Source organism: Pimephales promelas, chromosome 12 (genome assembly GCF_988280905.1).
Source record: "Pimephales promelas chromosome 12, fPimPro1.hap1.1, whole genome shotgun sequence".
Taxonomy (NCBI): Eukaryota; Metazoa; Chordata; class Actinopteri; order Cypriniformes; family Leuciscidae; genus Pimephales; species Pimephales promelas.
The window spans coordinates 32,436,344-32,449,172 of NC_142780.1; the positions used below are offsets into that span (position 1 = coordinate 32,436,344).

A 12,829-nucleotide genomic window follows, 5' to 3' on the forward strand; every position below is an offset into this window, starting at 1 on the left:
TTTGACCCAAAATTGGGTTAAAACAACCCAGCATTTTTTAGAGTGTACAGTTATTTTACTAAACATTATGTGAAACCTGTGTGCTGCTTACATTGGCAACTCAGATTTTGCATAAGTCAGGCTAATAATACAAATAAACGACCTCAGTGAGTCTGATGTGTGTCCAAGACAAACAATTTATTAAAATACAGGTAACACTTTACAATCAGGTCTCATTTATTAACATTAGTTGATGTATTAACTAACACAAACAAACAATTGTTACAGTATTTATTCATCTTTGTTAATGTTAGTTAATACAAATACAGCTGTTCGTTGTTTGTTCATGTTAGTTCACAGTGCATTAACACATACAACATTTGATTTTAATAATGTCTTGGTAAATGCTGAAATTAAAGGTGCAGTCTGTAAGAACGCAACCTGCTCTTCAGACTGGACGGGTTGCCAGTTTGAGCACACGCAACAGGAACGAGCGCAATGGACGGTGAAAATTGGCAAATTGGCCACATGCAGTCTCACAGACCAAAACAATAACAAACATTCCAGCCTGGAAACGCACGTTTCAGAGTAAAATAACTGGCTGTAGAAGTGTTTTTCAGAGAAACGAGTATGTGAGCTTATGTTTCCTCAATGTACGCAAACATATGGTATTTTTTATGCTTTTAAAGTTACATACAGCACCTTTAACTTTAACGAAGATTTAAATGCTGTAGAAGCCTTCTTAATTCTTAGTTGATGTTAACTAATAAACCTTATTGTAAAGTGTTACCAAAATATCTCAATTTATGATTTTTTTTTTAAAATCCCATCCAGATTATCTCAGTCTAAAACTTTGATGTTTTTAATAATCTCAGATCGCAAATAAACATAAATAACTTTTTGGTTAAAAAAAGAGCAGCATGAGGAAATACTAAAATGAACTTGAATCATTGAAACAAAGCATGATTCTGAATGAAAGAAAATTAAGGATCAATGCTGTCCAAAAAATGTCAGATTCAAGTAATAAAAAAAGAATACATTTGCAGATCTGTAAAATCATTTATAAAACACTAGATAGGAGTACATAATAATGTACCCAGGGTCAGTCTTTGGATTTGGGTTACGTCCCTCATAGAGTCCAAAGTAAAGCACAGAATTGGTTCCACTCATGTCCAGCTGTGAGAAGAACAAAATGTTTTTAAATCATAAATCATTAGAACAGCCTGACCTATTTTATAGTTGCACTACACTGTAAAAACATATTGTTGGTTTAACTTAAAAATATGAAGTAACCTGGTTGCCTTAAAATTTTAAGTTCATTGAAATGGAAAAAGTGAGTTAATACATTGAAGGAGATTGATTTAATCATCAGAAACTCCAAATATTATGTTATCTCAACTACATCAATTATTTAAGTTGATTTGACAAAAGAAAAAATGTTGTGATTACTAATCATGAAAATATTTTTTTACAGCGTAAGAAACTAATAAACAGTACATTCATTTTTTAAATTCACTTTTTTCTAACTCGTTAGTTTAGATCGAATTTAAATATAAAATACATGACAAATAAGGGTGTGGTAACTTTGATTGACCGCATAAATCATTAGAACAGCCTGACCTGTTTTATAGATGCACAAATAAACAGTAACACGTTACACTGCCTACGTTTACATGCACCCTAATAATGTGACTACAATGAAAAAATCCCGAAAAAATGTCAGCTTCTAATATGGATTGGCCAGAAGGTGGGCAGGGTTAGAATTTCCCAAGATTTTGAAAAGATGGTGCCGCCCATACCCCCATAAACGGCCTCAAAACCATTATTCAGAAAGTCTATGGGTGACATCACAGACGCTTTGTCCATTTTTTTACAGTCTATGATTGGGGTATGTGAAAAATGGAGGTAAAAATAACCACAATTCTTAGCGAATATCAGAATAATGAAAAATGAACGTAAATAGAAGTGAAGAGGTTTGTTTCTGCATTCTGTTTTTGCTATAATTTATTGTACCTGGGAAGTGATGTCGGTCCTCCACGGATCCACCTGGAGCCCGTCACACCAGCCTCCGCGACCGTACAACCAGGTACCATGTTCATTTGGCACTCCCCCTTCAGGCACCCGCATGGCACAGCCCAGGGGTGATCCTACCCAGAAATGCACATCTGTTTTACTCACTGGCACAGTGTGGGCACATCACTTTAATTCATGTGATAAAATGTTATCAAGTGTCATAGTCCAACCATCCAGTCATCCTGGTCCTACTAACCAGCGGACTCAAATATGAGTGTGTTATTGATGGCTCTGTTGATCAGGAAGTGGTGCGACGTCACACAAAATTCACCGCAGAAGTTCTCGTCAGATCCGTGAGCCGTGATAACGCTGTATAACTCCACCTGACATTCCAACACAATACACATTCAATTCATGGAAAGGTTTTACTTCATACATTTTTAAAAAATATATATACATGCATGTGTGTGTATTTATATATGCATATATATATATATATGCAGTATTTATGTGCAAATAATTATTAAATATATACATGTATGGATATGTGTTTATATCCAAAATAATTATACACAGCACACACACACATATATTATGTAAACACAAACTTTTATTTTGGATGCGATTAATCGCAATTAATCTTTGCACAGCCCTGATTATTATAATAAATAATAGCAATAATAATTTATCATCACCTTCTTTGTTGAAGCTGGAAGACTGAACTTGATCTCTTGGTATCTGCTGTTATAGTCTTTGTCAAACGTCCCACCAGAGAAGAGTGACGTTACCTTGAAAGGGTATAACCTCTCAGAGTAATTACCTGTGAAGACAATCACAGATGGTGTCAATATTCATAACAGATGTCCCTTTATTACTACAGTAACTGACGTTGCATTGACATATTTTGGGAAATAGCCAAGCCCCTAAATGCATCTTCCAAACATAGCGTATTTATGATTGCCTCAAGTGCACTAAAAAAAGAGCAACGAGCAATATTTAATGACCTTTTAATACATTCAAATACTTTAAAGCTTATTTAAGCTGACTGTATAAACTACAAGTGTGCAGGAAGCTGGACGTTCTCTGTAAGGTACATGGTTCCTTTGAGGATGACTTGATAGAACGTGTGGGTGAGTAACAGCTTTTACAGCTGCATACAATAAATTAACCTTCGAGATGTTCTTTCCAGGGAAACATTGGGTGTGTTTGCAAATATTTAATCTTATGTTCTGGAGAAGAGTCCACGTCAAAAAAGGTGGAGCCTCAAAGCCACACCCACCTATTACATCATCGCCAGGGACCAATAGTAGCTCAATGGAAATTACCAACTTTTACGGAAGGTTCACTTTGCCAAACAGCTTTGAACTCCTGAAACGAACTTTGTTAATTTCATTCTAAATGAAAATGATGTCACATCATCACTTCATTCTTCGATTTAGCTTGAAGTATATCGGGCCTTGCTCACCAAGGCTGCATTTATTCACTTAAAAATACAGGAAAAACAGCAATATTACGAAATATTATTTCAATTTAAAGTCCCCCTGTGGTGAAAATCCCATTTTTAATGTTGTTTATATGTCTATGTGTTGTGTTTTTAATATGCTTTAAGACAAACCATGTGCAAAATCATAAGTCGACAGCATTGCTGAGTATTTCCTCCTTAAAATTGCAGTGAACCAAAGACAGTCTCAAAAATCGCTGGTGTTTCTGACGTCACAAACGACCTTGTAACCAATCAGGCCAACGTGCGTCAACAAGTGGATCTCTGAGCTGGTGTGAGTGAGTGGAGGTGGGGCTCATTTGCATATTCATAGAACCGCTTATACTAAATGAGAAAAGGTGTACTTTCAAGATATTTTAAGGCACGGTAAATCGAATTTTAAGGAAACAATGTTTAAATATGTCATTTTGGAAATTCAATGATGAGTTAAGGGATAAAATGACTACAGGGGACTTTAAAAGAACTGTTCTCTATTTAAATTTTACAATGTAATTTATTCCTGTGATGTCAGAGCTGAATATTCAGCATCATTACTCCAGTCATCACATGATCCTTTAGAATATTTCTAATATGCTGATTTGCTGCTCAAGAAACATTTATTATTATTATTATTATTATCAATGTTGAAAACAGTTGTGCTGCTTCATATTTTTGTGGAAACCACAATTTTGTCACTCTTATTTAAAGGGTTAGTTCACCCAAAAATGAAAATTAAGTCATTAATTACTCACCCCCATGCTGTACCAACCCCGTAAGACTTTCGTTCATCTTCGGAACACAAATAAAGATATTTTTGATTGAATCTGAGAGCTGGATCAGTCCTAGATAGACTGCCTAAGGGACTGGCTCTTGACGGCCCATAAAGTCATTAAAGAAAAGGTTTAAATATTCCATGTGCCTACAGCGGCTCAATTATAAGTTTATCAAGCGACGAGACTACTTTTTGTGCGAAAAAACATAAATAACGACTTTATTCCACTATTCCATTACTTCCTTATGGGCGAACGCGCGAGAACTGAGACGAGGACGTCTTCTTGTTACCGGCTGCTCACCGCTAAGGAGTTTTACCGCCCCCTACCGTATAAGATGATGTGCTGATATAGCTGGAAGCGCAAAGCTTTCTGTTTACAAGCAGAGGAAGATGCGCGCTGTACATACGCTTTTCAATTTGCGTATTTTCCGCACTATAAGGTGCACTTAAAAGCCTTTAATCTTCTCAAAAAACGACAGTGTTCCTTATAATCCGGAGCGCCTTATATATGGATCATCATTTTATACGGTAGGTGGCGGTAAAACTCCTAAGCGGTGAGCAGCCGGTAACAAGAAGTAGTCGAATGAGAACGTCCTCGTCTCAGTTCTCGCGCATGCGCCCATAAGGAAGTAATGGAATAGTGGAATAAAGTCGTTATTTATGTTTTTTCGCACAAAAAGTAGTCTCGTCGCTTGATAAACTAGTAATTGAGCCGCTGTAGGCACATGGAATATTTAAACCTTTTCTTTAATGACTTTATGGGCCGTCAAGAGCCAGTCCCTTAGGTAGTCTATCTAGGACTGATCTAGCACTCAGATTCAATCAAAAATATCTTTATTTGTGTTCCGAAGATGAACGAAGGTCTTACGGGGTTGGAACAGCATGGGGGTGAGTAATTAATGACTTAATTTTCATTTTTGGGTGAACTAACCCTTTAATGCTTTATAATATATTAATTTCCTCAAAAAAAAAATCTTACTGATCCCAAACTTTGAACAGTAGTGTATACGGTTCACAATGAGAACAAAAAAACAATATTGAATCACTTTCTGTTTGTGAAGTATTAGTAGAAATTAGTTAATGTGATTAACTGACTTTACACATCCACCAAAAAATCACTTGATTTAAAGACCTTGGACAAAGTTGCCACACTGAATGCTTTCATGACCTGTAATACAATGTTCTGACCTGTCTGGTTGCTGTGACTAAAGCGCAGATTGAGAGACGTCATCCATGGCATCGCCCATGGCGCAGTCTTCATGCTGAAGGAACACTTATTGTTGTTTAGCAGGGGAATCAAAGGGGACACATCCGTCAGCCAATGACCTGTGCCTCTGTAAAGATAGACACAAACATTTTCAAATAGTAGCACACCGACTAAGACTAAGTCCAAAATGATGGCGTTGGAAGAATAGCAAAGATTCAGTTCGTGAACCTGCGGAAGGCCGTTATCCAGCGCCCGAGCTCCAGGTTGCAGTAGGGGCTGGTGTCATCGCAGCATATAAACAGCTGTACAGTGTGATCCCAGTGAGCACATGTCTCGTCCCTGCGACCGGGACAGGACAGGGAGGCGTCCAACTCCAGAACATCATAATTTGAAATGTCTATAAAGAAAAGCAGGAAAAAGTCTAGTTATGAATGACAGGCCTGCATTGGTAGATGCTACTAATGTGAAGCTCAAACCTCCAAGAAGATCCACCACAGCCTGAGCGCCCGTCTCTCCCTGCATCAGATGACGCTCAAACACAGGTACTATTAAGGCAGGCCGACTTAGCCGCTCCAGCAAAGCCTCTTTGAATGTGAACCTACAGGATCGCATAAATGTGCGATGGATTTTAAGAGAGGTCAATGCTTAGCAAAGTTAAGATTATCAACATCGCCCAATAACTCCTTGACAATATATATTAATATTTCACCTAATATATCTTACCACTGAGCCTGCCAGGCCATGAATCTAAAGGTTGGGTAGAGAAACCAGCCCATCTCAGACAGCGCCCCCTTCTGGTCGATCCCAAAGAAGAAGTTTGGTGAAGGTGTGATCTGGAATGTTACATTCACAGGACGGCCCTTCCTAATGCAAACAATCCACATCATTCAAAAAAAAAAAAAAAAACACTGATCAGACGTTAAATGACACAATTAAGGCATAGTAGAGGCTGCAAATTCACACAGATATTTTCAAATGTATAAGACTTTTCAACTATTTTTAACCTTAGGTTACCCTGGGTTAAAGGCACAGAAACTTTCACACACTGTTTGGTTGCAGTATCAAAAAAAAAAAAACTACTTAAAACTACTTTAACATGATGGCACATTCATTAATTGCGGTGAAGAATAAACAATGTTATTTATTGGAGGAAGTACATTACAGAATTTCCAATGGGCTCTATGCACGGCGGTATTTTCAGTGAAGGTGTAAGGATGCTCGATAACTTCCCCCAATGCGATACCGAGAATTTATACCGAATTTTATACTAAAGAAACGTTAGTCACAAAAACAGATAAAACAGACACCCCTCGTTGTGTTTATGCTTCTTTTTAAAATTATATTAAATAAACATAACTATATATAAAATTACATCTAAACGTATGTACATTTCGTTACAAAAACGGGACGACAGTGAATTTTGAAGACTCTGCCATAATCCCGTTTTCCTCGGTTTTCCTCCGCTTTAATCTCCTCAACTGGAAATGGACGAGCATCCTTGCGTCAAATGCGGAATTTATGCGTGCATGTAGCCCATATGCAAATAAGAACCAGTGGCGCTTTTCCACTACACAGTACCAGCTCGGCTCGACTCGGCTCGGCTTTGTTTGGTTTTCCACTGTGTAAAAGTTGTACCTGTATCTGCTTTCGGGTACTTTTTTTTGTATCACCTCCGGCGAGGTTCTGAGCGGATACTAAAATGTGACGTGAAAACAATGGCGACTGCTGATTGGTCAGAGAGAATCGTCACTATTCACTGCGTCATCATTGTACGCACCAGATGGAGTCTCCAAAATAACCCCGCCATTTTTAAATAGTTTGGCCAGAGATAGTTACTAAACTTACTACTATCATTATAGCAACTCGGACGAATACGCCGTGGCAAAACGAGGAGGTGCAGACTTTCCTTTTTTCGGTGGCTGAAGAGAGGATCCAGCGAGAGCTTGATGGGGCACCAGGAACGAAAGGCGTCGTTATGACAACCGGGTACTATTTGTGGCGGCACTGTCTGCAATGTAAAACGGAGCGAATAGAGAGTCGAGGCGAGTAGAGTCAAGTCGAGCTGGTACCTCGGCTGGTAATGGAAAAGCGCCATTGTTTAATTTTATTTCAGCTTAATTTAAATGAACAAAAAACATTTTTTACAACACTGAGATTAACCCTGGCTGAGATTACTACAAATGTACAGAGTCTAAGTACTGAGATTAATTACATACACAGAATAAAGTGATTAAAAATACGTAAAGCGGTAAAAGAAGAACAAACAATCCATCTCTCTGTAACTCTGTGCCCAGTCATGGGCTATAAAGTATTCGCTCACCGTAGGGCTTGCATGACAGCAGGTTCAATATGAACCATAGACGCAGGTATGTTGAGCGAGGTGGAACAATCGTCTCCTGAGCAGTTCATGTCCTGTATGGGATTCCCGGGCAAGGCATACACCAGCACCCCAGTAGCATTGGATTCGGCCATGTTTTTTATCTTAAATATTCAAAAACATTGTTAATCGGGCCATATTGTGTCTTGACCAAACACCCATGTTGCGTTGCTCACGTAGCTCACCTTTATGAAAAAAGAGCAGCCACCCTCAGACACCCATGCGACAGCACCTTTGACAGACGTCACAGGTTCACAGCCATCCCCTGCATCCAGCAGTGTGTATGGATCTGCACCCCAGCGACCATCCAGCCAGTCATATCGGGCATTCAGACGCTTGGCGATCAGCGGTATGCTCCAGTCTACAATTCCAAAATGTATCAGTAATCTAATTAATTTTTTAGGAAATGACACCCCCAGTATGACAACATAGTACAACCAAGACATGTGATCCCATCAAGACATCCACACTCACCTGGAGAGGAGAAAAGCACCTGAGCGAGGCCGCAGTTGTGACCACCGCACCCCCATGAGTACAGAACCCTGGGTATCCAGTTTCCCAGCGCGAACACGGGCGTAGGAGAGAAATGCAGCCTGGACAAGATCTCTTTCCCTCTAACAAGAAAAAAATGGTCTTAATGTTAATTTATTAATGCCTTAAATGAACATTTTTAGAGGTAAAGTCATGGTGTCAGATGGTAATACTGTGGTACTGTCCTAAAATCATAATAAAACCTAGAACTTTTTAAAAGGAAGGAAGGAAGGAAGGAAGGAAGGAAGGGTGGATTGAAGGAAGGGTGGATTGAAGGAAGGAAGGAAGGATGGAAGGTAATTTGAAGAAAGGAAGGAAAAATGGAAGAATGGAAGGTAATTTGAAGAAAGGAAGGGTGGACTGAAGGAAGGACGGAAGGAAGGAAGGAAGTTTGAATGGAGGGAAGGAAGGGTGGATTGAAGGAAGGAAGGAAGGAAGGAAAAATGGAAGAATGGAAGGTAAATTAAAGGAAGGAAGTTTTTGAATGGAAGGAAGGAAAGGTGGATTGAAGGAAAGATTGAAGGAATGATGGAAGGAAGTTTGAATGGAAGGAAGGAAGTTTGAATGAAAGGAAGGAAGGGTGGATTGAAGGAAGGAAGGAAAATGGAAGAATGGAAGGTAATTTAAAGGAAGGAAGGACGTTTTTGAATGGAAGGAAGGAAAGGTGGATTGAAGGAAAGATTGAAGGAAGGATGGAAGGAAGTTTGTTTGAATGGAAGGAAGGAAGTTTGAATGGAAGGAAGGTAGGGTGGATGGAAGGAAGGATGGAAGGACTTAAGAAAGGAAGGATAAATAAATGATTAAATAAATTCAGGAATTAAAAAAGCTTGGTCTGTCTTTCTCTCTTTATAAATATATTGAATGTTTACATATTCGCATACTATGATATTTAAATGGTTCTCCAAAGTAATGTAAAGAATGCTACACTATTATTACCTGTCCAAAATCATCAAATCTGCTACTTTTTGAAATAAATACTGCACATGTACAGTGATCGTATCAGACGGTCCTCTGATGTTGAACAATAGCCCGGTCTGTCTGACTTTGTGTATGTGTGTGTTTATCCCTCCTCCCTTGTCAGTACCTGTGTGCAGCGGCGCTGTACACCTGTTCCCTCATCCAGAGCGAGTCCTGCAGTGCAGTATCATCCAGGGACAGGAGCAGGACCTCGGTGTTGGGCGGCAGATACTCCACCAGGTCCGACAGAGACTCGCTCCACGTCCACAGACACTCCACAAACGCGGACTTATTAGTGAACGCGTGCACGATGAGCGCGCGCCTCGACTCATTTTGGGGATTGTAAATAAACACTCCATCCAGAGTTTGAACCTTGAAGGCAGGAGCAGGATCCCCCGGTTCAAACCCCCCGAGACCTTCACTGGACCTTCCTCTGGATCTAGTATTACCCGTGTTCTGCTCTACAGAGTCTATGTGCTCCAGATTATCACACGATTTCGCATTTCTCGGAGGAGTCGTTGCATTTACGCCAAACGCAAAACATAAATATAACAGATAAAAATAAATCAGCAGTAATCGACAATAAAACATTATTCTCAATTCAAAACGGGCATTTATTTGTTCATAAACACGTGTGAACTATTAAGCTGTTAGTAAAAGTGCCCGGTCCTGAAACTGTGCTACATTGTTTCACTTTTATTCAAGTTCTTCCTCATATGGATAAACGCGGGGGCGTGACCTACGGAGGCCTGTCAGGTTTGAGTGACACTTTCAAATGGCCAATAAGAGACGAGACGTAGCAGGTTACTACCCAAAATAAAAACCATACGTTCAAATACTGGGGTGAAAAGAACAGCAACAACTATTTCTTTTTATTTAATCGGACATCCATTTCAGAGACTTTTATTTTATTTCTTGGGGGCATCTTTAATACGTTTTATTATTATTATTAATTACGTTATCTTAGGCTACTATTATTCTGTCCTAGGCTATATAATATTGTAGTATTTATTGAAATTTGGAATTAAATTTTTATATTTAATTTAATTTGAGTTTAAGTTTAAGTATGTTTGTGCTTTACTGCTTTTGTCATTTTTATTCGTTTTTTATTTATTTTAGCATTCATTTATTTTTTTATATGTATTACTTCAACTTCAACTAATTTAAAATTTGTTGCAGAGGCATCATTTTTAAATGTAAGTTTTTCATCTAATATTTCTATTTACACACTTTTACATTTCATCATACAGATTGTTTTCTCCTCATATCACATATGGTTATTTTTTAAATCATACTTTTCCTTTTTCTAGCTTATTGTGCAGTATGCACATTCAAATGTAACTGTTAATGCAATTAATTCATATAATTCACATTACATTATTTCATTTCTCATTATTACTGAATAATCATCTAATTGTTAAGAAATAGATTAGATATTAATTATTAAATATTAAATTTGGTCAATCAACAAAAAAAAGTTGATGAAGAATCCTTTAAAATGATCAACTAGAACAAGATATATAAAAATCCATATAAAATATTAGGGTAACACTTTATTTTACAGTGTCCGTGTTATACATGTATACATGTGCCATAGTAATACCAGTAAATTACGCATAAATACATGCAACTAACCCTCAATCAAACCCCTATAGTAACCCTATACATATAGTTAATTAATATTAGGCTACTCATTACTTAAATGTATAATTATATTGTAACAATGACATATTAAAATAAAGTGTAACCATTTTAGTTTAGAATAAAATGAAATGGAATAGAATAGAATAGAAGAATGTTCCTTTACGTGACTTCAGGTTCAGACACTGACACATGCAGACAAGCATCATGTGTATAAGATAGATTTAAAGAAATCAATCACAGCCACATCAGTGGAATGAGTGAACAAAACCATGAAGTGTCATGAAGTAAAGTTACTGTCTAATTCTGAGACTCCTTCAAATAAATAACGCATCTCAAAGGATCTGAGTCGATCAGAGGTCAAATGCAGAATCATTAGAATAATAGCTGGAATCAATGGTGGATGAATCTCACAGGGATAATCCAGTGAAGCAGCAATTTTCTTTTAATAATTTATAATTGCCACCTGATTCATCATGTGCCCGTTTCACCAGCCCTATTTAAACAGAGCTCCTGACCACATCTGAGTAAAGGGATCATCACAGGCAATGCTCAGGTTATTTAGTTACGGGCTGAATTTATTGGGTTTCTGTTTGGCATCAGACTAATGATTATTGGTCACCGGTAATCCGTCAACTGAACCGAACTGCAACAACATCAGTGCATCATGAAGATCTCGCTGCTGATTCTTCTGCTGGTGTCTGCTTTGACAGATATTTTGTGCCAGAACTTTAAATCTGATGAGGATAACTGGATGAATGACAGGTACCCGGACGAGGTGAGTGATTTCACTCTTGCATTGTTGCTAGTTATAGAAGAAGTGATATCTGCACAGAAATGTAATATTCAATTATATTAATATATGATTATTTAACAACAGAATCTAATTAAAGATTATCAGTTGGTTGCATTTTTGAAGTAATTATATCATCTGAAGGTAAATTTGCTGGAGTCGGAGCTCCAGACACTGTTGGAAAAGGTCAGCCGAACTCCTGTACTACAACAGGTTTACGGTCTAATGGGGAAAAGATCATCTGGTAAATATATGTGTGTTTATATATGTGTGTGTGTGTATTATATATTATTAAATAATTATGGTGACATCAGGTTTGCTTTCTCTTCACAGCAAAATCACAGATAACACGGAGACGTAAGTATAGATTTTGGCGAGTTTTCCTAATCAAATTCCTCAGAACTGCTTAGTTTGATTTTTTGCACTTATGAGTGTAATCTGTGCATTTAAGTGAATGTGACTATAAGTTTTTTTTTTTTCAAAGTAAAAGTGACTGCTCTTGCTGAATCATCTATGAATCAAATCTGATCATGTGTTTTCTGATCATCAAATGACTTCCAGGGCAGAAATTCCAGACTTTTGTGGGTCTGATGGGGAAACGCAATGTGGTTGAACCAGGTGAGTCTATTTTTTGTATTTTATTTATCATTTTGCATAACCTTTCGATATAAATTCTGACATCTATTTTCTTCTAGGATCCTTCTAGGAAAAAAAAGCAGAGCGCTGGGACTTTGAAGCTTTAAACATGCATCCACTTTCGGCCCAACTCATCAGACTGAAACATCTTCTGAAATAAAAAATAAATAAATAAAAATAAGGTAATTAGTTCAGAAATCCCATTTGTTTTATGATATACTGTATAATGCACTTAAGGTATACCTAAACTGTCTGTGTATGATGTATCAGTAATGTATTAGTAAACATTTCCAATCAAGAAATTTAGTTTTAACCAAAAATAATGAATTTGTAAAGAGTCAACATCGCCACCTAGTGTTTTCTAAAGGATCATGTGACACTGAAGAGTGGAGTAATGATGATGAAAATTCAGCCTCGGTCACAGGTCACCTTATTATAGTATA

The 12,829-nt window shown here is 37.6% G+C and overlaps 2 protein-coding genes across 2 annotated transcripts; one reads left to right on the forward strand and one right to left on the reverse strand.

Annotated features, from left to right (window-relative positions):
- Positions 1-158: 158 nt before the first annotated feature.
- Positions 159-10,102, reverse strand: ngly2 (N-glycanase 2). Its single transcript, XM_039660944.2, has 12 exons — positions 9,444-10,102; positions 8,303-8,442; positions 8,014-8,189; positions 7,772-7,932; positions 6,175-6,315; positions 5,928-6,049; positions 5,680-5,848; positions 5,433-5,578; positions 2,688-2,812; positions 2,249-2,375; positions 1,993-2,126; positions 159-1,155 (listed from the first exon to the last, which is right to left on the reverse strand). The coding sequence occupies exons 1-12, from the start codon at positions 9,905-9,907 to the stop codon at positions 1,036-1,038; spliced, it is 2,025 nt and encodes a 674-aa protein (XP_039516878.2). The 5' UTR covers positions 9,908-10,102; the 3' UTR covers positions 159-1,035.
- An 868-nt stretch (positions 10,103-10,970) lies between these two features.
- Positions 10,971-12,829, forward strand: LOC120471207 (protachykinin). The gene is made up of 5 exons (XM_039660975.2): positions 10,971-11,735; positions 11,895-11,994; positions 12,084-12,107; positions 12,312-12,368; positions 12,446-12,829. The coding sequence occupies exons 1-5, from the start codon at positions 11,625-11,627 to the stop codon at positions 12,454-12,456; spliced, it is 303 nt and encodes a 100-aa protein (XP_039516909.1). The 5' UTR covers positions 10,971-11,624; the 3' UTR covers positions 12,457-12,829.